This window comes from Myiozetetes cayanensis, unplaced genomic scaffold (genome assembly GCF_022539395.1).
Source record: "Myiozetetes cayanensis isolate MyiCay16 unplaced genomic scaffold, myiCay2020 scf1, whole genome shotgun sequence".
NCBI classification, from domain to species: Eukaryota; Metazoa; Chordata; class Aves; order Passeriformes; family Tyrannidae; genus Myiozetetes; species Myiozetetes cayanensis.
This window is the reverse complement of record NW_026086604.1, coordinates 114,389,059-114,409,094: the sequence shown is the minus strand read 5'-3', so window position 1 is coordinate 114,409,094 and position 20,036 is coordinate 114,389,059. Positions and strand designations below refer to the sequence as shown.

The following is a 20,036-nucleotide window of genomic DNA, read 5'->3' as shown; positions in this document are numbered from 1 at the left end:
GGAGTTATGAAGATGCTTTTTTCCTAATGGACTGCATTTAAGAAGTCAGCAGCTAGGAGCTTCACATCCATATACCTGATGATCCTAGAAGTCTTTTCCAATCTAAACAGTCCTATGATTCTGTTATTCTATATCCCATTAAAGAAACCCAAATTTTTGTTCTTTCACAGCTAATAGTTAAGGAGCTTCTATAGTAGACTTGCTGTAACTCCATTATGAAGGGCCTTCTTAGGATATTTTTCACCTTGCAAGTGTTCCTGAAGTTTGAAATCCGCTATAGAAAATGCAAATACAAAGCAGCAAGCATGCAGGCACCTCATCTTCCTTTCGAAACAAAGCTGGCCTGCACATTGTTTGATCAAAAGCACCAGGCAATACATCACTAAGGGTGTTGGTTAACCATCAGTTCTGAGAAGTGGGGTGCTGAACACATTGGGACATCAATGGGGCACATCTGTCTCATGGCTGAGAAACAGTCTTCTTGTGAATTACCATATTCTTGAAAAGTTACAAATTGAATACTAATCTGGTTATGATTGTGTTCTGTGTTTACTTGTCACTTTGCAGAGAAAAAAAATCCTTTAGGAAATGAAACACCTCAGTTCCAAAAATAGGTTTTCATGATCAATACAAATCTTGCTTACATGTCATGTAACAACATAAGTGTTTGACTAGATATGGATTTTAATGTTTCTCTAAGTTTTTTTTTTTTTAGAAACAAATCATACTGAATTTTGAAATTAAATAAAACAATCGGTCATTTGTCGCCTCTAATTTGGTTTGAGTTATGGAAAGTGAAGTAAAACTTACTCATTAGTTTCACCAGCTGAATAGGATTGGCTCAATTAGCATCAGCTCCCACTTCATCATAACTAAGATCAGTAGCTTAAAATGTTTGGCATGTCACTAAGAAATGAAGAAACAGCTAATAATCAGAAATTAAATATTCAAATAATTCCATACAAATATATTAAAAAATGTAAATGTCACTGGATTTGAATGGAAAACATGATAACGTTACAAGAATATATTTGTATAGTGAGATCCTTAAGGTTGTTTCTTTTTACAAAGGAAGATATTAAATGCAAGTAGTATAGTTTCCTTCCCTTTATGTTAAAGCTGAAATTTGAACAAATAATTGTGAGGTTATTCAGTTTTCTACTGTGGACTTATAGCTGATAGCAGAATCTGTTTTAGTTATATCTCTTGAAGGCTGGGATAAGATCAAGGGACTCAAACTCTGAACAAGGCTATTCATTCTTCTCTAAGAAAGACAAAATGGAAGAGAAAGCTCTTCAGGAAGAAGACTGGTTTTTAAATGCCGCAGAGGCAGAGGTCTATATAACTAACCTTTGCGTTGTAACCTTTTAGTAGTGTAGATTGAAGATCAAGAATGTGTGAATATCAGATCCTTGCTTAATGTAAGTTTGAGGCAAATGATATTTCTTTCCCACCCTCATTAGTACCTATTTCCTAAATCCAGTCAAAGACAGATACCATAAAAATCAACATAGAGCTGCTTTCCTAGGGATTCACACTGCTCAAGAAATAGTGATAGTTGTGGGGACTGCAATGGCAGAGACCAGAACAGGTAGGTAAATAGATGAGAAATACATCTGTCAGTTGTTCAAAACAGAGGACCTGGATGGCTTCTACAACCAAAAGAAACTGCTGAGAGTGCCTCTAAAGAAGAAAATTTAGGGCCTATGGCATGGATTTGGGTCCTCTAAATGCCATTCATACATTAGCAATTTACTCATTCATTAAAAGTGTGTGGGGGGAAAAAAAGCCAGACTGAAAATCCTTTGCTGAAATGTCACCAGTGTGTTACTTTCCAGAGGTCCAAGCATATTTACTTTGCTTGCATGCTGCAAAAATGTCAGTTAATCCATTATTGAGGCTATATCCTGAGAAGAACAAAAGCTTGGGGAAATGGTTTTATTTATTTCTTTTCTTAATTGATTTTTGTCCCTGTGTGCTGTTTCACATTTTCATTACTATACCGTAATAAATGATAAAAAGAAATAAGTTATCCCTATTACTTTTGGGTTCTGTTTTTTTTTTTATAAAGCCACATTAATACACAATGAAAATTCATTTATTTGAAACTTTGATATATAAGTTTAAATTGTTGCATTACAGGCACATTTTATTATTTAAATAATTTTTGAAGACATGTTCTTATGAGGCAGAGATTATATAAACAAGGTATTTTTAGAAGAAAATTTAAATGTTAATTAAAAGCTAGTTAGTTGTACTTCCAGAGAAATACCTAATGTATTTCCTGCTTCTGAAGAACCCTTGGAAATATAGTCAATTATTTTGTGGGCTAGAAAGATGGGGAATTGCTGTTCTGGGACAAGCCCAAAACTTAGTCCTATGACAGTATTCCAATCCATTTCGAAGGATTCTAATCAATCACACATTTTATTTACTGAAAAATAAACTTCAAGGTACTATTGTAAAAATTACCTCTTATGATGGCATTGATGCTAAAAATATTTTAATACTATCTAAAAACCACTGTTTATGCAATTTTCCCTTTGGAATATCTTCAGTGGAATGAGGAAGCAATGCAAGAGGTTAACAATCTGACCTGTGCAGACATCTGTAACCCACAGCATCATCTAGAAATGGCAAGTTAATTATGTCAGTGGTGACTTTCCTTAATTCAGCCCCTCTTTTCTTTTCCCGCTTTCTTATTTTTTTCTCTCCCTCTTCCACTCTGTACTGATTCTTAATTTAAATTTTGGTTCATGAATTAAGCAGCTTAGAGCTCTTTTTTTATATATTTTTTTTTGAGGAGGGGAATGCTCGTTCATCATCCTAGAACATAAGAGTAACAAAGTGGGAGTAGTTAATAACACTGGCAAAGGGTAGAGAGTGCAATGGGGAAAGGAAAACCCTGCCAAGTGGCCAGCTAGGAGAAGCAGTGACAGGATTCATAGAAGGGCTCTGGGCAATTCTTCAGTGCATCAAGTGGCAATGAGGTAGATCATTTTTCACCTTGGAAGAAGTCTCTTCCCAACATTCTTGTGGAGTTGAGGCTCCTGTAGCGAGCTTTAGCAGGCTAAAAGAAAGGTTTACACTGCTTAGGTGCTGTGGCCACCTGAATTGCAAAAGGTTATTAAATGGACCAAGGCATTTCTGCTGGTGTATCTGATGCTGCTGGTTAAATTCTCCAACTGATTTTTAGTCTCTCTGAATTATTTTTTACTTTCAAAACCGTCTCTAGAACAGCAATGAATTTCTAAATTTATAGTGTCAGGTTGCATAGGGAATGTGGCAGTATAATCATGTTGTAATTTATAGCTTTCTGCTACTTTTGGTGCTTTCAGTAAGTGTTTTTTATAGAACCTTGTGGAGTTTGTGCTAAATAACTTTTTTATTTCTGTATTTTTAATATTTTTCTCTGTTTGCTCAATGCCACTTTTACTTGGTGAGATAAAGGTATAAATACTCGGCTTTCTACAAATTATTTCAAAACTCTCAGAATGAATAAGATAATTCTCTCTCACGTGAAAACTTTCCAACCAGATATAAGCACCTGCTGCCATTTTTCAAGATATTTTTCATCACTTTCTTCAGATTGGGCTTTGGGGAAACAAGGCAAGACTTCAAACTAACTCCTATAACAACTCTAGATTTAGATTGCAGCTTTTTTATGTTTCTTTCCTGTGGAACAAAAGTAGTGTTGCAGTGTCTTGCAACTACAGTTACATCTGGGGTTTTTTTACATTAAACTGTTTTAGACTAGTAAGAAGAATTTAGTCAAAACTTCAAATGTAATCTGTATGGTTTAACCAATAAAATTGTCAGAAACATTACCTGTTTCCCTAATGACACTGGTTTACTGCAGTACAGTTAATAGATAACATTTCCTGGTATTTTGGAGATTTGTGTCTTGCATTAATTACTGAGCATTGGCATATAGTTCTGATGTGAGTCTCTTTCTGAAGTAAGATTTGGGGTTTTTTCTATTTAGGTAGCACTTTGAGGTGAGGGGGTGGGAAGGGGTATTGATGTTGTTCCATGGCAGAATGAAAATAATATTTGCTTTAGAAATGCCAAAGGTGGTTCTGTGATACTTAGCCTCTTTATCTCCTGTAAAAAAAGAATTAGAATATGGCAAGCAGACACAAAAAAGTCGAGTTTTGAGTAACTGTCTTCAGTCCAGTCATTATGTTTTGGGTATTTCTTCTCTTATCTGTACTGCTTAGGTTCTTTGAGGTTAAGTTCAGCAAATTTCTTTATTACAGCAATCTTTTCCTGGGCCTGATTTCTTTCACTGAGACAATACTTAGTCCAAATTGTGTTTTAGGTCCTCTAAGTAGTCAAAACCACAACAATTTGCCTGTGTATTTATATATGTGTATATGTACTCCTTTACTACAAAGAAGTTCCAGATGCTTTGAATCTTCCTGACCAAATCCACTTCTTCAGCCAAAATCTGGATTTTTTCTTCAGAAGACCATCTTATGGCAATGTTCACCTCAAGTCTTTCCTGTTCCCCTAACAGCTTCTTCACTTTTTTGTATATCTTAAATAAATTGGTAGGTCTAAGCTCAGGTGCTCCTGCTCCTGTGCCAATCATTCAGGAGCTCCATAGCAGCATCATTACAAGAAAAAACAGCCTATGGTTATTCTCCTTGTTTATTGTACAACAGCATTGATTCTTCCATAGTTTTTTAAGGATTTTTGCTCTGAATTTTTCATGAGAACATTCTCAGCTGGGAAAGTCACAAGGTGGTTTATTTTCCTTTGAATATGATAACTTAATTACATTCTCACCTGTAACCTTCTTCTCATCCTCTTCCATGCTCAAAATATTGTGTTTTTACAGATCTTGCTCAAGACATTGTCAGTGAGCCCTCTATTGCAGTTCTTAGAATTATTTTGATTCCAAAAGCATGAGTTTGGGACATTCAGTGTAATTCTTTATTATGGCAAATAGGGCATTTCCTTTTCTGAAAACAACATTTCCTGGACACTGTTCATCATTTTATGAATCATTTTTAATATGATTTCTGTCGATTTTTATGAACTTTCTTTTCCACAATATAGTTTCAGATTAGTGTTACTTCTGTGAGAAAACTATGTGCAGAAATTCTTGCTGTTTACAGAGAACTCATTTCACTGGACTAGGCACAGGGGAGTCTTCTTTTTCTCCCCATTAAAATTAACTCAAGATTATCCTTTAATTTCACAGACTGAGAGAGGAATAAATAAACTTCCAAGGTTCAAAATGATTACTTTTAATCATAGAGTTCTGACACCTTAATATTGAAGTACAATAACTATAGGGAGAAATCAATATAGTAAAAGTCACCACAAACTTGCATGAAATTGTCATGGGGGTCATACAGGATTGTTAAAGTGACAGTGAACAGCCAAGAAATTATGTATCTGAGCTAGTATACATGAAAATCAGCTTTGAGCCTCTTTGAGTAACAACTTCTGTGCAGTATAGCACCTGTATAAAATGATGAGTGTTTCTTAAAGAATATAAGAGCAATGTGATAGTTGAACAGCTAGTTGTTTTGACATTGTTATTTGGGTATCTCGCCTGTGCAAATAAAAATCATATGCAAATCTGTGAACTGCTACAATGTGCAGGACCAGATGCATCTGCGATAGCCAAAGGTGAAAAGCTAAGGATCCTGAAACACCATCTGTGGAGTTCAAGTGCTGCATTAGGCAGACAGTGGTGAGGAAGGATAGCTACTGCTCCCTTTGCCTTCATTTTAAACCCAGACCTAGGTCTGTTTTTGGTTTGAGGATAGATCATTTTGTTCAGATGAGGAACCTTGATGTGAAATGCCCCACTGTCACTAGAGGAGAATTAGTACATTTACGATTCATGCCTCACTGGAGTCTCCCCACAGGACATAGCTTCTTCTCCATTACTTTCATGGTCACTTCCAGGGCTGAAAGTGTAATGCCTCCTTCATTCTTTTTGTGAATAGTGACTTAAAGTTTCCTTTGCTTAGCACGTACAGAGAAAACAGCTTCTGGGGTCTTTGCACTAATATTCCTTTATATTTCTGTGTTGAAATAACAATATATAAAAATATTTATGTACTAACGGATACCTTTCTTCCTCTACAGAATCCACAATGTTTTGTTTGGTTGGGTTTTTTTATATGGTCACTTTCAAAGGGGAAACAAATTTCCACACAATCTACTAATTTCAAATAATAAGATGAAACTTTCTCAGTAGGAGGTAAATGGTTCTTCCACTCCACATCATCACACTGTAAAGAAATCTAGTTTCTTATTTCCAGTATAAATAGTATCAGGATATTTTCCAAGCCTCTGAGCTTGGAAACAGTCTCGCAAGAAGAAAGGAGCATTAGGTTTCAAAGAGTCAGGAACATGATCTTTTAAAGGCATTTCACACTGGCTTCAAAATGTCTAGCTGTTCCCCTCAGGTGTGCAGGAATAATAACTGGTAAATCTTTTTCCCTGTATTCTTCCACTTCTCTTAGCAGCATCCATAACATCTGGCTGCTCATATATTGCAATGTCAGTAGCAGTATGTACACTGAGGACAAATATCCAAAGGGTTATCCACTGCAGTAGTATTATAAACTGGTTCATCAGGCATGTTACATAGTAAAGGCAAGCGTAGGACACTAAACCCACACAATATTATGCAATGGTGAAAGTTTAGTATGTCTGTAAACTGAACACCTCTCATGAGAAGGTGACATAGTGCTTAAAACAGCCGTAAAAAAACCCAGCTTTAAACTTCTTATTTCTATTTCAGAGAAGTGATAAAAGAAGGTACGGACAGGATCACATAAATAAATATTTGTTGATGATGTGACTCTTGTCTTTGAAAATATTTCTATTCTGTTATCTGCAAACCTTTCTCTCAGTGAACACTTGAAACAAAGTTATGGTCCCAGCCTCTAAATCATTGTGCTATATGATTTGAGCTTATGAAAACTCTGTGTGTTGGTTTGACTTATAAATATTCCACTTCTAACATTCCAGGTGAATTTTAATCCAACAGAACAGTAGGGAAAAAAAGCCCACCAAATCAAGTACCACTGGGTTATGCAAGTGGCCCTTCTACCTAGTGGATGAACTTAAAATTTCCATGTGTTTTATTGGAGAAATTGCAAAATATGATTTGTTTGGAAATGGGAGTCTGTGCACTCTGCTCTTTAGTGGGCACTCACAGAATACACCAAACAGTAGCTGAACTCTCTCATTGGAATAGAGGGTTTAGTTCTGTCAGAAAAATAAGCACCCAGTGTCTGGATGACATCACACATTGTCACAGCACCCTGGCAACTCATGAGTTACAGTGTCTCTTCACTGTTAATCTCTTCTTTTTTCTGTGGTTTGTGGGTTTTTTCCAGTGCCGTGTGCTGTTTTACTTGTAGCACTTCGATGCCCATAAAACTGGTATGTTAATGTTTGACAACTGCAATATAGCTTCTTTAGTTACATCAGCACTGTGTACTGGCAGTCACTGCAAAATCAATAACACAAACAGAGCTCATAAATGAGAATATAATAGTTTTTTACTGGAAAATAAAATTTTATCATAATCAAAGCTTAAGGTTGGGAAAAGAAATATTTAATTCCAACCTTGATTCAACTGACATCTGTGAATTTATAATTCCGGGTAAATATCAAGAAAAAAGTAGAGATATCTTAGACTAGTTAGTATTTCCTTCTGAGGAAAAGATATAGATGTATGCTTCTGCTAGCAGAGCTTAATTCTGAAGAACTTGAAAGCAGTCTCTGCTAAAAGCTCCTCTCCTTTAATAGTTCACCCATTACAATTACACTGATTGTTTATTTGAAAGGTGCTTTTTGATCGTAAATGAGCAGTAACAGCAGTGCTATTATTTCAACAAAGTCTTTCTCAGTCTTATATCTTAGAGTTCAGGTAGATGCAAATGATACTGGGATTAGAAAAACAATAGGAACATACACAGAGATTTCTAATGGAAGAACAAATTTTTTTTTCCTGTCTAAGACCCCAGGAGCCCATTTCATCATGAGGTTTATTATTGCTTCTACTTTTATTTCCTTTTGCTCTGATAGAGTCTGGCTTTTTGGCGTGTTTTCTTCTAGGAATAGGTAATTTTATCGGTCATGAAGAAAGCTACAGTCATTATTCTAGTATTGACCTGATGCACTAATGGCAATGAAAGCTGGGTTCGAGATCGTTAAACACTGAGTCTCTTAAGTGCCTTATGATCTGTGTTTATCAATAAGACTAGGGGATGATTTAGCTTCCAGATGCCCAAATTTTCCTTAGATACCTCTATGCTGAACTGCATTACATATTAACTCTTCTTGTAGCTATAAATATTGTACACAGTCAGGCATTTTCACTGTTAGACTAAATATTATTGTAAATACGAAGTGAAAGGTTGGTTTCTTAGCTGTTGAGTTCAGAACTTTTCTACATAATAGGAATTATTTTTGTCAGTGCAGGTTAAATGGGAGCTATGCAGCTCACCCCTTGAGCTGAGTCCATAGGGCTAGGTACTTCAAATATCATTTTGTACTCTGAATTTTTAGCTATTACCCAATTTTATGAATACATTTCCTTTTAATGGAATGACTTAGCCAATTAAATCAATTATAAATGTTACAGTGGGTTACAGTGATAGGTCTTTTGTTCATCAGTCCATACGTGTAGTTTATAATGCAATAATTTTACCTTTCACTGTACTACTGTAAATTCATTGGAATATGAATTAATTTTTAGTGAAGGGTGGGAAGAAGTATCAGCATAATCAGCTTCCTTTTTGACTTGGTTAGATTTAGACAAATCTTCACCTCATATTAGTGACACGGTCAACTGCACTGAGATTTTTCATGAGGAACTTTAATATTTGGAAGTGTATGCATTATAAAAATCATCTTAATTTCAATTAGATTCAGAGGATTGTATTTGGCAAAACAGTTTAAACTCTAATTAAATTCACTTGTATCTGAATGTGCTGACATAAACTTTTTCATATGCTATTTTAATCATTCAATTAATCAGTAATCAGTAATCTTAACTGTTAATGTGGTCATGTTCTCTGTAACAGTAATTTGCATGAACATGCAATGAGACTTCTCTTGTTAAGTTGCCTGTGTAGGAACTGTGGAATCAAATCTCACTGTAGCAAATCCTTTCATCCAGAAGAATTACAGACTGTTCTACAATCAATAGAGTAACTGTGTGAGTCACTTGCTTGATTAATGCAGCTTCTTTGATTGCTCTAGATTTTTTTTCCTTAGTAGGACTTTTTTCTTCCTCTTTAGTTCATAAATAATTTAATATTTAAAATTAGATGGTGGTTGGCTTTGCTCAGTTGCACAAGAAGTGAGATAGGTGTTCTCTTCCTGAAACCATCTGGACTTTGAAAAGAACTGTTAAAAAAACTGGAGAAGCACAACGATGGGATTTATAGCAAATACAGCTACAGTACTAAAGCAAAAATCCTTTTGTCATTTTTTGCTAGATATGACAGATCTAATAAGGGAGTGCAGAATATAAATGTAACACGGTGTCCTTACAAACAGATAAATTGTGTGCATTAATTAGGAGAAAGAGTATTATATAAAGACTTTTCTCAATTCTGAAACTCTGTCATGGGATGATTAACAAACATGATTCTCTGTATCAGATGGCATGCAATGTAAATTTCTTCTGTTTCTTTGGTTATAATTTTTGGGTATCAGATCACTGAAACAGGGTAACGATGTGTAAGCCTGTAATTGAAGGTGTAGTTAGCATGGCTCTGGTTCATCTTGTCTGATTGTGTCTGACTTTGTGCTGTGTTTCTGGCAGAGGAAGCCATGTGAGTCTTCTGTTGGTCAATATCCTGTCCTCTCCGGTATGTCTTACTTCCAAAATGAATGCAGGCATTCAAGCTCTCAATATTCTTCCTTCCAACTTTCCTGTGAAAAAGTAATTTGATCTTTATAGAAAATTAGCTTAAAGTAAAATAATCACAGTTGAAAGAAATTTGCTTTTAGATTGTGCTGACTAGTCATGGACCTCTGTCATATTCATCCATCTCTGCTGACTTGTTGCTAAAGGAAAACCTTGGGAGCGTTGTTGGATATTTTTGTGTCTAGGCTTCTTGTCCCATCTTAACACTTTTAAATCCTCCTTTATACATCACGTGCAGACCTGAACACAGAACCATGTAATTTTATCGAAAGTTAATATACAAATATGTAATTGAATATTTTTGTTTCTTTTGCACAGTATTACAGCACTTAATTTCTGAGCTGAAGAGTGCTAATACAGTTTTGTCCAAATCTGTACTTTCTTATGCATTTCTATTCTGTTGTCCCAAATTCCCTTAGTCCTAAATAGTCCTAAAGGCTCAAGGTTACATCTTTCTCAAAAGATAAGTATTTAGTTTTAATGTATTTTCTTATCTTAAAAAAAAAAAACCAACATTAAAAAATCATCTATCAATAATCAAGTATTGTCTCCTGATGAAGCAACCCGAATAAAATAACTTATTATTCAGGCCAATATGCTGAAAAAATAATTTGTAACTGAAGAACTTCTATATTATTATGGAAGTGTTCAGTCTACACACAAACATATACCAAAATATACAGACCAATAGGTTTGTATTATTCATTGCAACTTTCCTACTGTAAATTCAAAGATAACCAAACGTGTTGTCTTCCAGTCCATAGATTTCTAGCAAATTATTCTAAAGATGTCATTTTTCTTACTTTATATTTTAAGATCTAGCTAGCTGTCATTGAAGATCACGGAATTAAATGCTGTGTTTGTTATTTGTATAACACTGGAGCTCTAATGATAGAAATCTCACCCTCAGTACTTGTTTTTGGAAATATTTTATTGTGCTTTACATGCACAAGTAATAGCAAGTGATATTAAGGAGTTCAAGCTATGAAAATAAATTAAAGAAGTAAATAAACTTTTAAACAGAATATTTTAAGATATGAGGTGTTTTAAATTTTGCTTTATGTAATAAGTAAATATTAATTATCACTTAAAAATATTACTGAAGAATTTGATGATATGTGTAATTATTGGACATCATGTTTCTTGATCCTTTAGTATTACAAGAAATTTTTCAATAAATTATTTAAATAAGTCCCTTAGTGTACTGATTTGGGATTACAGGTGCATCTCTCATAGTTATATTTGAACTTCAAGCTCAGTAAAAACAGAAAATAGGAGTCTTATTGCATTTTCATGATACTGATGCTTTGCTGTTGTATACAAAAAGTTCAGTAAAATTAGGCTTACAAGGCTTATCAGGAATCTGCTGATGTTAAGAGAAAGATTGCCTCTTATTATAGCTGGCACTGGATTGTTGTTTAGAAGTAAACAGATTTCTTCTATGAATGTTAAAGTAACCAATAGTATTCTGAGTTTATTTTGGTCTAAATGTCAACACAGTTTGGCCACCTTAAGTTTTTCATTAAATCATGATATGCTTGGTAGGCTCCAGTGTATTCCTGTTCATAATGATATTCAAACACTACTGCACATCATCTCTATCTTTTCTGTCATTTTGGTGTTCCATATTCTGCTTCTCGAAATTCATAACAATTAGAATTTGGGGAAAAAAAACCAAACAACAACAGCAGTCTTTACATCCCATAATTGTATCTTAAACAATAGGAAATCCAGAAGTAAATTAATTTGATAGCTACAGATGCATTTAGTATGTATGTCTTGCAGTGTAACACTGTCATTATGTACTGCAAGCATATGATTTTAATTCTTTTGGCAGTGTAGGGATTTAGTTTTGTGTTGACAGGGGAAACAGCATGTTAGTGTATGCATGGTAATGATACTTATTCCCTAGTTAGGCAAATAAAAAGACAGGCTAAGTCAAGCACTGCACTGAACCAGAATACATTTTTAAAACACATTATTTGGTAAATGCAAAAAGTCTGCCTTAACATACCAATCATTTATTGAAAGACTTTAATTAAATTTAATCAAAACGTGGGTAACTGAAGGAAAGTCTTGAGAGCAAATTGATCATTTCATAAATCTCAAATGTATTTAAAATACTGAAATCTTAGCAGTATAAGTCATAGTATTTTATCCTTTGAGAAATTAAAGAGTAACCTAGATGAAGTTGTTGGAATGTCACAGATGTAGAAGTTTTGTGACAGTTCAGACTGAAAAGCAGACCTATTTTTCCTCTATTTTAGTTTATGAATTCTGTCCCTTCCTTCCCAATCATGAATAATATATCCCTGTACAGGGTTTAGGCATATCAACCTGAGTCTTCCATTAAAGTAGTTCATTATTTTTCTCTTTTTTGAATATTTATCAAGGGATTATGGGTTAGTTAATAGTATTTCCTCCTAATGCATACACATGAATCTACATGCACATATGTCTGAAAAATGAGAGGTATCTGTCTTGGGACTAGACTCTCTAAGCTCCTGCTAGCAAGCTCTAAGATAAACATTCCTTAACAAGCAATAGGCAAAAAATAGTCTTTCCTTCCTCAATGTCAAATTTACACAGATTCCTCCCATAAAACCTTTTTTTTTTTTTTTTTGACTTCAAGATAAGGAAACATACAAGCCAAAAAAACCTGTAGGAGAAGTTCATATATTATCTGGAAAGGGTCTCCCTGATAAATCAAAAAGACTGCTAAGTGCTAGAGTTGTTAACATAAGATGAATATGAAGGTCTGAGACACAAAAGCTTCAAGGACATTTTCAGCAAGGGATGGGAATGAGCTATTAGGCTGCCAATAGGTTCAGTTATTAGATTTGCCAAAGATTTGAAATCAAATTGGAACACTGCATTTTATTGCCTGATGTCCATGCCAATATACTATTCTTGAGTGTATCATACGTGATAGTTGCAGCTTAAATACACTGAAAATTTACAAAGAGCATTAAGTGTAACAGAATGGTGACTCTTTTATGTGCCTGTTTCAGACAGAAGTATGGTGGGGCTCTGGAAGATAGCTGACTGATTTTAGATGAAATCTTTTTCCCTAAAAAAAAAAAAAAAAAAAAAAAAAGAGAGAGAGAAAAGACAAACAATACCCATGTAGCCTGGAATGTCCCTCAACTGTATTTTTAAGGATTCCCTTACAAAACTATATGGAAGAAATTAGTTTGAGTGTTGATAAAGGTCAACATTAGCTTATCAAGAGCATAGAGAGATTCTCCTTTTATGATATTGCTGTGTCTGTTCAGACTCCAGAGTAGTCTGAGTGGCAGCATAATATAACACGTTTGAAATTTTTCCAAAACTTCAATGTTTGTCACTAGTCTAGTGGTTGTTTTAATGTACTGACATCTATCTCAGAATTAGTTACCATAAAGTATGCCATGAGGATGCAGTGAGGAAAGCTGTAGCAAACCATGAAGAATCATCATATGAAGGTGATCTGTGGACTATGAGACTTGATTTCATTCCAGAGTAACAAGTAGATTCTTGTTTGCAGACAGTTGGGACTCTGTTTTCAAATGTATGTCCAGTTGTGCCACCTTCTTATGATGCTAAAGTATTAAGGAAGTATTATGTCAAATGGTGTAGAATTTAGACTGTAATTCATGTTTTACTTTTGTGTTCCTCTACAGATAGTAACTTCATCCTTGCAAATGCTCAGGTGGCTAAGGGATTCCCCATAGTTTACTGCTCAGATGGCTTCTGTGAGCTTGCTGGGTTTGCACGGACTGAAGTCATGCAGAAGAGCTGCAGCTGTAAATTCTTACTTGGTGCTGAAACAAATGAGCAGATGATTCTTCAAATTGAGAAATCATTGGAGGAAAAGATAGAATTCAAAGGAGAAATCATGTTCTATAAGAAGAATGGTAAGTCCTTCTTTCCTGTTTTGTTAGTCCTAAAGAATAAAACATAGTATTAATACATGTAATATACAATAATCATTTCTAATGATTTTGTGTGTCTTCCATTAGAGCTACGAGAATAGATTTCAATAAATACAGTTGAGTACACATTGAGACTATGTTTATATTAGTGTTATTGATTTTATATAAGTATATTACAAGTTACAAAGCTGCACAGAAGAAATTCAGGCTCCTAAACTGCACGGTGAGACACTGTTATCTGCACTCAATATGACACTGCATTTTCTCATTTTTCTTATATTGAAGTTCTTACTCCTTATTGCTGAAGCTGCAATCAAAATATTTATCTTCACTTTAAGGTAGACAGGCTATGTAAAATTTTCAGTCCCATCAGTGAAATGCTCAGATATTTGAATGGTCCAAGTAAGCAATTCCATAGACTACAGTACATTATGTTTAACATTTTTACTGATGATCTGGATGAGGGGATTGAGTCCACCATCAGCAAATTTGCAGATGACACCAAGCTGGGGGGAGTGTCGATCTGCTGGAAGGCAGGAGGGCTCTGCAGAGGGACCCGGACAGACTGGAGAGTTGGGCTGATTCCAGTGGGAGGAGCTTCAACAAGGCCAAGTGACGGGTCCTGCACTTTGACCACAACAACCCCTGCAGCGCTACAGGCTGGGGACAGAGTGGCTGGAGAGCAGCCAGGCAGAAAGGGACCTGGGAGTTTGGATCGACAGGAAGCTGAACATGAGCCAGCAGTGTGCCCAGGTGGCCAAGAAGGCCAATGGCATCCTGGGCTGGATCAGGAACAGTGTGGCCAGCAGGAGCAGGGAAGTGATCCTGCCCCTGTACTCAGCGCTGGTGAGGCCACCCCTGGACTACTGTTTCCAATTCTGGGCCCCTCAGTTCAGGAAGGATATTGAGGTGCTGGAGCAGGTCCAGAGAAGAGCAACCAGGCTGGTGAAGGGACTTGAGCCCAAGTCCTATAAGGAGAGGCTGAGGGAGCTGGGGTTGTTTAGTCTGGAGAAGAGGAGGCTCAGGGGTGACCTCATCACTCTCTACAACTCCCTGAGAGGAGGTTGTAGCCAGGTGGGGGTCGATCTCTTCTCCCAGGCAACCAGCAGTAAGGCAAGAGAACATGGTCTTAAGCTGTGCCAGGGGAGGTTTAGGTTAGATATTAGGAAGAAATTCTTTACAGAGAGGGTAATCAGGCATTGGAATGGGCTGCCCAGGGAAGTGCTGGATTCACTGTCCCTGGAGGTTTTTAAGATGAAACTGGATGTGCCATGGTCTAGTAACCACAGTGCTGGTGGATCAAGGGTTGGACTTGATCTCAGAGGTCCTTTCCAACCTGGCTGATTCTATGGTTCTATGCTTGTAAGATTTCAAGTTGCTTCACCAAAGCTTTTGCTTCTGTGACAAGGCATTCGTAAGGACAGTGTCATAGTCAAGATACATAAACCATGAAGAGAGCAGCCCATGATGCACACTTAACATATTCTTTCATTTATACCAGGCTCCTTCAGTGTACTTGTTCCATATATTCCTATTTTCATATTTGTGTCGTCTTCGAACAGGTGCAACCAATTGTGAGACACTGACAGGACTTCAAGCATCCTAGTGTCATAGGAGCCTTCACCTGTGCTTGGTGATCCATGGTGATCCATGGGCTCAATTAATCCACAGGTGCTGAGTATCATCTTCTGTGCTGCTGTAGGGCAAGATTTTCTAGGCATATGTTTAGACCATGTTTTACTCATAAATTTTACTGTCTTTACTAATGAAACATTTTCTCTTCAAATATTATTACTATTATATTAAATACTTCCAAAAGTTACTTTCTAAAAGTAATAACAACGTAGTGATAAGAAGACAGCAATGTAGAGTGTTAGGAGAAGGCAGCTTTACTGTCTCTAACACAAAAAGGAGAAATGATGCTTAGTTGACTTGCATCCATGACTGCTGCTCTTCATAGTATGGAAGTTTGAAGTTATTCTGGAACATCCTGCTAAATGCTTCCTCATCTTGTCTTTTTGGGGAGACTTGGGGGTGGAGAAGAGTGTTTGTTATTGGTTTTTTTAGCATAGTTCCTTGAAATTGTTTCATGAAGGTTACTCAAGAAAGTAGCTCCAATTTGTAAAACACACCTGAATATAGGAGGAAAATGGTCTTACGCTGGGAAGATAAGAGCTGATTTTCTCCAGTACTGTATAGTGATAACTTTGGTGAGAAGAGATTTCAATGTTTGTAAATTAAAGAAGTAAAGCTAACACATTCATTTCACTGTCTTCGTCCTGAATGATAAATTGTGATTCCTTTACATTATGAAAGGGTGCTTCAGACCTACAATATATATGATTAATACAGGCAGAAAGAGATTGCAGGTCAATTTGCTTATCAGTGAACTAGCTGAATCATAGATGAATAGATAAAGAGAAATTGTTGAGGCTAAAAGAATTCCCACAAACCATCCTACTTACATCCTTGTGTATAATTTGACTGGAAGCCATTCCAATACATTTTCTGAATAGGAATAAATTCCCCAGACTGCCTATTATATTTTTCATTTTCAGGTATTTCTGTACCACTGGGAAACAGAAATGAATAGGTATTAAAATAACATGAGACTGTTTTCATATAAAAGCAAAATTTATCTTAACAAATAGTCTCAGTTTTTCAACAGAGCTACAAAATGCAGGCTCCAAATTTGGTAAATCATCCATTTTAGCTAAATATTTTGTGTTTGGGTTGTTATGGGTTTTATTCAGAAGAAAAATTGAACTTCTGAAGCTGTTAAACTTATTCAAATTTGTCAGAAAAGAGAGAGGAAAAAAAAAGATGTCTTTGTTACAGAAAAACATTTTAAGAATATTTTAAGACATAAGAACTTCGGGGATAATATCCCAGAAATGACTGTATGGATAAATTCTGGCTTACCCGATACTGAAAATAGTTGTCATTTGGGCTGGTGCCTACTGTAATTCCAGGAAGTAGGTGGGAGACAAGTAACTAGCAATGTCTAGTTATCATAGGGTCACATTTCAATGTCCTGGTAGGACTTCAGGGTGTCAGAGTGGAACTACGTGTCTGGCTTTAGTCTGCTGTTTAGTACAACCTTGCTCTGTGGCCTAATTGTAAGACCAAATGAACTCTTTCAGGGCTAACTTCAGGGATAGAAGTTCAACTTCAGAGATAATTTTGAGTTCATGGATGTCCCTCAGAATACTTCTTAAAGCTTAATAATTAGTACTACATTATGATAAGAAAGTACTCTGAGGGAAGTGAATGTGTGAACACAATAACTTAGTCTTCATTTCTTTCTGGATTTGATCTAAAATGTAGATCATATGTGTCTCATTTTTTGGGACAGAAATTCAAGCTTACAAAACTGAATAGGCATTGATTCCTTAATTGCAACATTTTTCAGTATTTTGAGTTTGATTTAAACTTAGTTTAAAGCTGATTCAGTTTTTATCAGTAAATTAGACTGTTAATTCTGAACAAGTAGTGATCCAAGCTCTTACTAGTTTGATCTGAATTTACTAAACTTGAATACAGGGCCTTTCACAGTTATTTAACCGTCATTTAATAATTCACATAGAACCTCTGCTCAGTAATTGTTAGTTAAAGGAATGATTGTTATAACTAAAGCAATCCCAGTGATCCATATGCAATTTTATAAAAATTCCAGACTGCTCTGAGCTGACACTGCAGCAAGAGTGGTGCTCAAGGAGGTGGGTAGGAAGCTGAGTAAAATGGCTTACCTGTGTGTGGGATGAACTGCAGTATTTTGTTATTTGCGTTTGGATCTCAACAGGATCTTAAGCAGTTGTGCTCTAACCAGTCCTTCTGGAATGACTAGAAGTGGGTAGGAACTTTTTTCTATATGTGTTCTCCTTTTGGCATCTTAATGAATTCTTTGAATAAAATAAACTGGTTGCTTATCCTGGATATTTTCTGCCATGTTAGCACAGAGAAGTATTAGAACTATTGCAGCAGAAACAGCAGCTTCAGAGAGAGATGTCTTTTGAAAATTGGAGTCAAAATACGCTTTTCATCATAGTTTCAGAATTTATTTTGGTTCCTCAGTCAGTTTCTTGCTTTTTATTTGACAGAGCTATATTAGTTCCTTGAAGACAAACAGAAAAGGAAACTATTAAAAACCAAGGAATTTTATGATTCTTTTCTTCTTCAGAAAGTTTTAAAGTTATATTGCTTAGGAGCTGATTTTTTAACACTTTTTTTCTGTTACTATTTCTACATTTTCTTTAAAACATCTGCAATGAATTAAGTTGTCAATTATGAAAATGGAAATGCAAATTAACCTTTTGGAATTCAAGTGAATTGTGAGAAAAATGCTCACTCCCTGAATCTCTTTTTTAGAATAATCTAAAAGCAGTTAGGCATAATGCTGAGGATCTACACTTAGACAAACCCTTCTTTTTCTCCCTACTGGACCACTTCAGAAGTTTATCAATAGCAAGTACAGGTAGTCAAATGAGGGCTTCACATTCCCTCTAACTGAAATACAATTATGGAGCACTGTGGATTTTTTCCTTTTCTATTACAACCTGAAATAATTCTACGGTAAGCCCTGTAATCACTGACTTAGTCCAGTCTAAGCTCTCTATCTTCAGCTCCTGAGAAGGTCATACCTTGGGTCCCTCATAACCAATCAGACTAATTTTCTCTGTCTTAAAATTAAGTTTGTGTTATTTTAAATGAGGTTTGTGCTTATAAACAACCTTTTAAAACCTGCAGGAGTCCCACAACCTTCCTTCATTGAAAAGCAATTGGCCTCTTTCTGTGCATGTGTAAGTTGTGTGAAACACAATATAATCAGTAATGGCCACTTCTGATTTATGGGTGTTTGAGAGAATTCACTGTGCTGTCCACTGTATCTGTGCACTCCAGAAAAAAGGCTGCTTGCATAAGATCTTGTGCACAATTGAAAATCCCTGCTGTAAGAGGACTGGAGCAAGTGGGTGTTGCTGGAACCATCAATACAAGTTGCCTTCAGAATTGTCTGCAAGTAGACTTTGCTTTATCTGTGATAAACCACAAGGACTCAAGGGACACTGTCATCTTCTATGTGTAAATTGACTTAAACACTTTCTGGGTTATGTCTTAGGCATGTGCCTTGTGGTTCTTGGCCACTAAAGATTAGGTAAGCAAATTGTAAGGTCAGGAATATGCAATATATGTAGTTTCTGTATTTATTTATTTATTTTACGAGTCAGTAAGATTAAATCAAGATATTCTGTCTCTTCTCATCACTGCATGAGAGTATGTGCTTTAGTAAGTCTGTATCCTTATCTGGAAGGTCAGGATTAAGGTAGTCTTTCAGATGGGGGGAATATGAGTAGAGAAAGGATGAAAGAGCCCCTTGCTGAGTTACTGGGTTCATCAGGCCAAAAGTCGCTTGAAGTCCAAGTGTAACAGTGTTCTCACGTGGACAGCAATGACAGCCCTAGGCCACGAGACATTATCTATTGCCTCTGCCATGGCTGCAGTTGAATAATGTGGCTAGAGGACAGCAAAGGCTCCATAATATCGTTTGTGTTTAATGCACTGCTTGTGTTAAGCAAACAGAAAGGCTTTTCTTTAGGTGATGGGTTTGATATTATTTAAAATTATAGAATATTTAATTAATTACAAAGAAATTGAAGGAAATTCAATTGCCTTTGAAATGAAAGAAAATTGGGGTTTCTTCAAGCATCTCTTCTCTACACAAAGTATTTTTCTCATTGCAGAAATAGTATCCATTCTTTCCAACAAGAAGTTTAAAAACATACTTTAATGGTTGTCCAAAAATATCCTATAGCATTTTGAAACATGGGAGTTGTATGGTACCAGTTTAACATTAACAGACTCCTCGCTTAAACCATCTCCTGAAATGTCTTTGGGAAATGTTAAGCTCAACAGTTGGAGAAGAGGAATTTATTAGAATTTTCTAACTGTAAAAAAATATTTCCACAGAGAGACATCAATTTTCTAGTGACATCTTGTTACTAATGTAGAGGAAGCCCCTTGACAAGTTGCTTGGCAGAGTAGTTCATAACAGTGTGGCCTCACTGCTGCTTCACTGCTTTTCTGCTTTAAAAATTTGGCCTAAAAAAAAGCTAAAATGCTTTTTTGGTAGGCTTGCTTACACTATCTAAATTATAGTACAAAATATAGGAGGAGGGAAATAGAAAGAGCAAGTAACACTGAAAAATTAA

General features: G+C 35.8%; 1 protein-coding gene across 2 annotated transcripts in view; it reads left to right on the top strand.

Moving 5' to 3' along the window:
• KCNH8 (potassium voltage-gated channel subfamily H member 8) overlaps positions 1–20,036 on the top strand; it is a 178,428-nt gene that overhangs the window by 42,686 nt on the left and 115,706 nt on the right. For both annotated transcript variants that reach the window (XM_050311757.1, XM_050311756.1), the window contains exon 2: positions 13,579–13,812. In XM_050311757.1, coding sequence (XP_050167714.1) covers positions 13,579–13,812 — 234 coding nt within the window. The remainder of the gene's footprint in view (positions 1–13,578; positions 13,813–20,036) is intronic.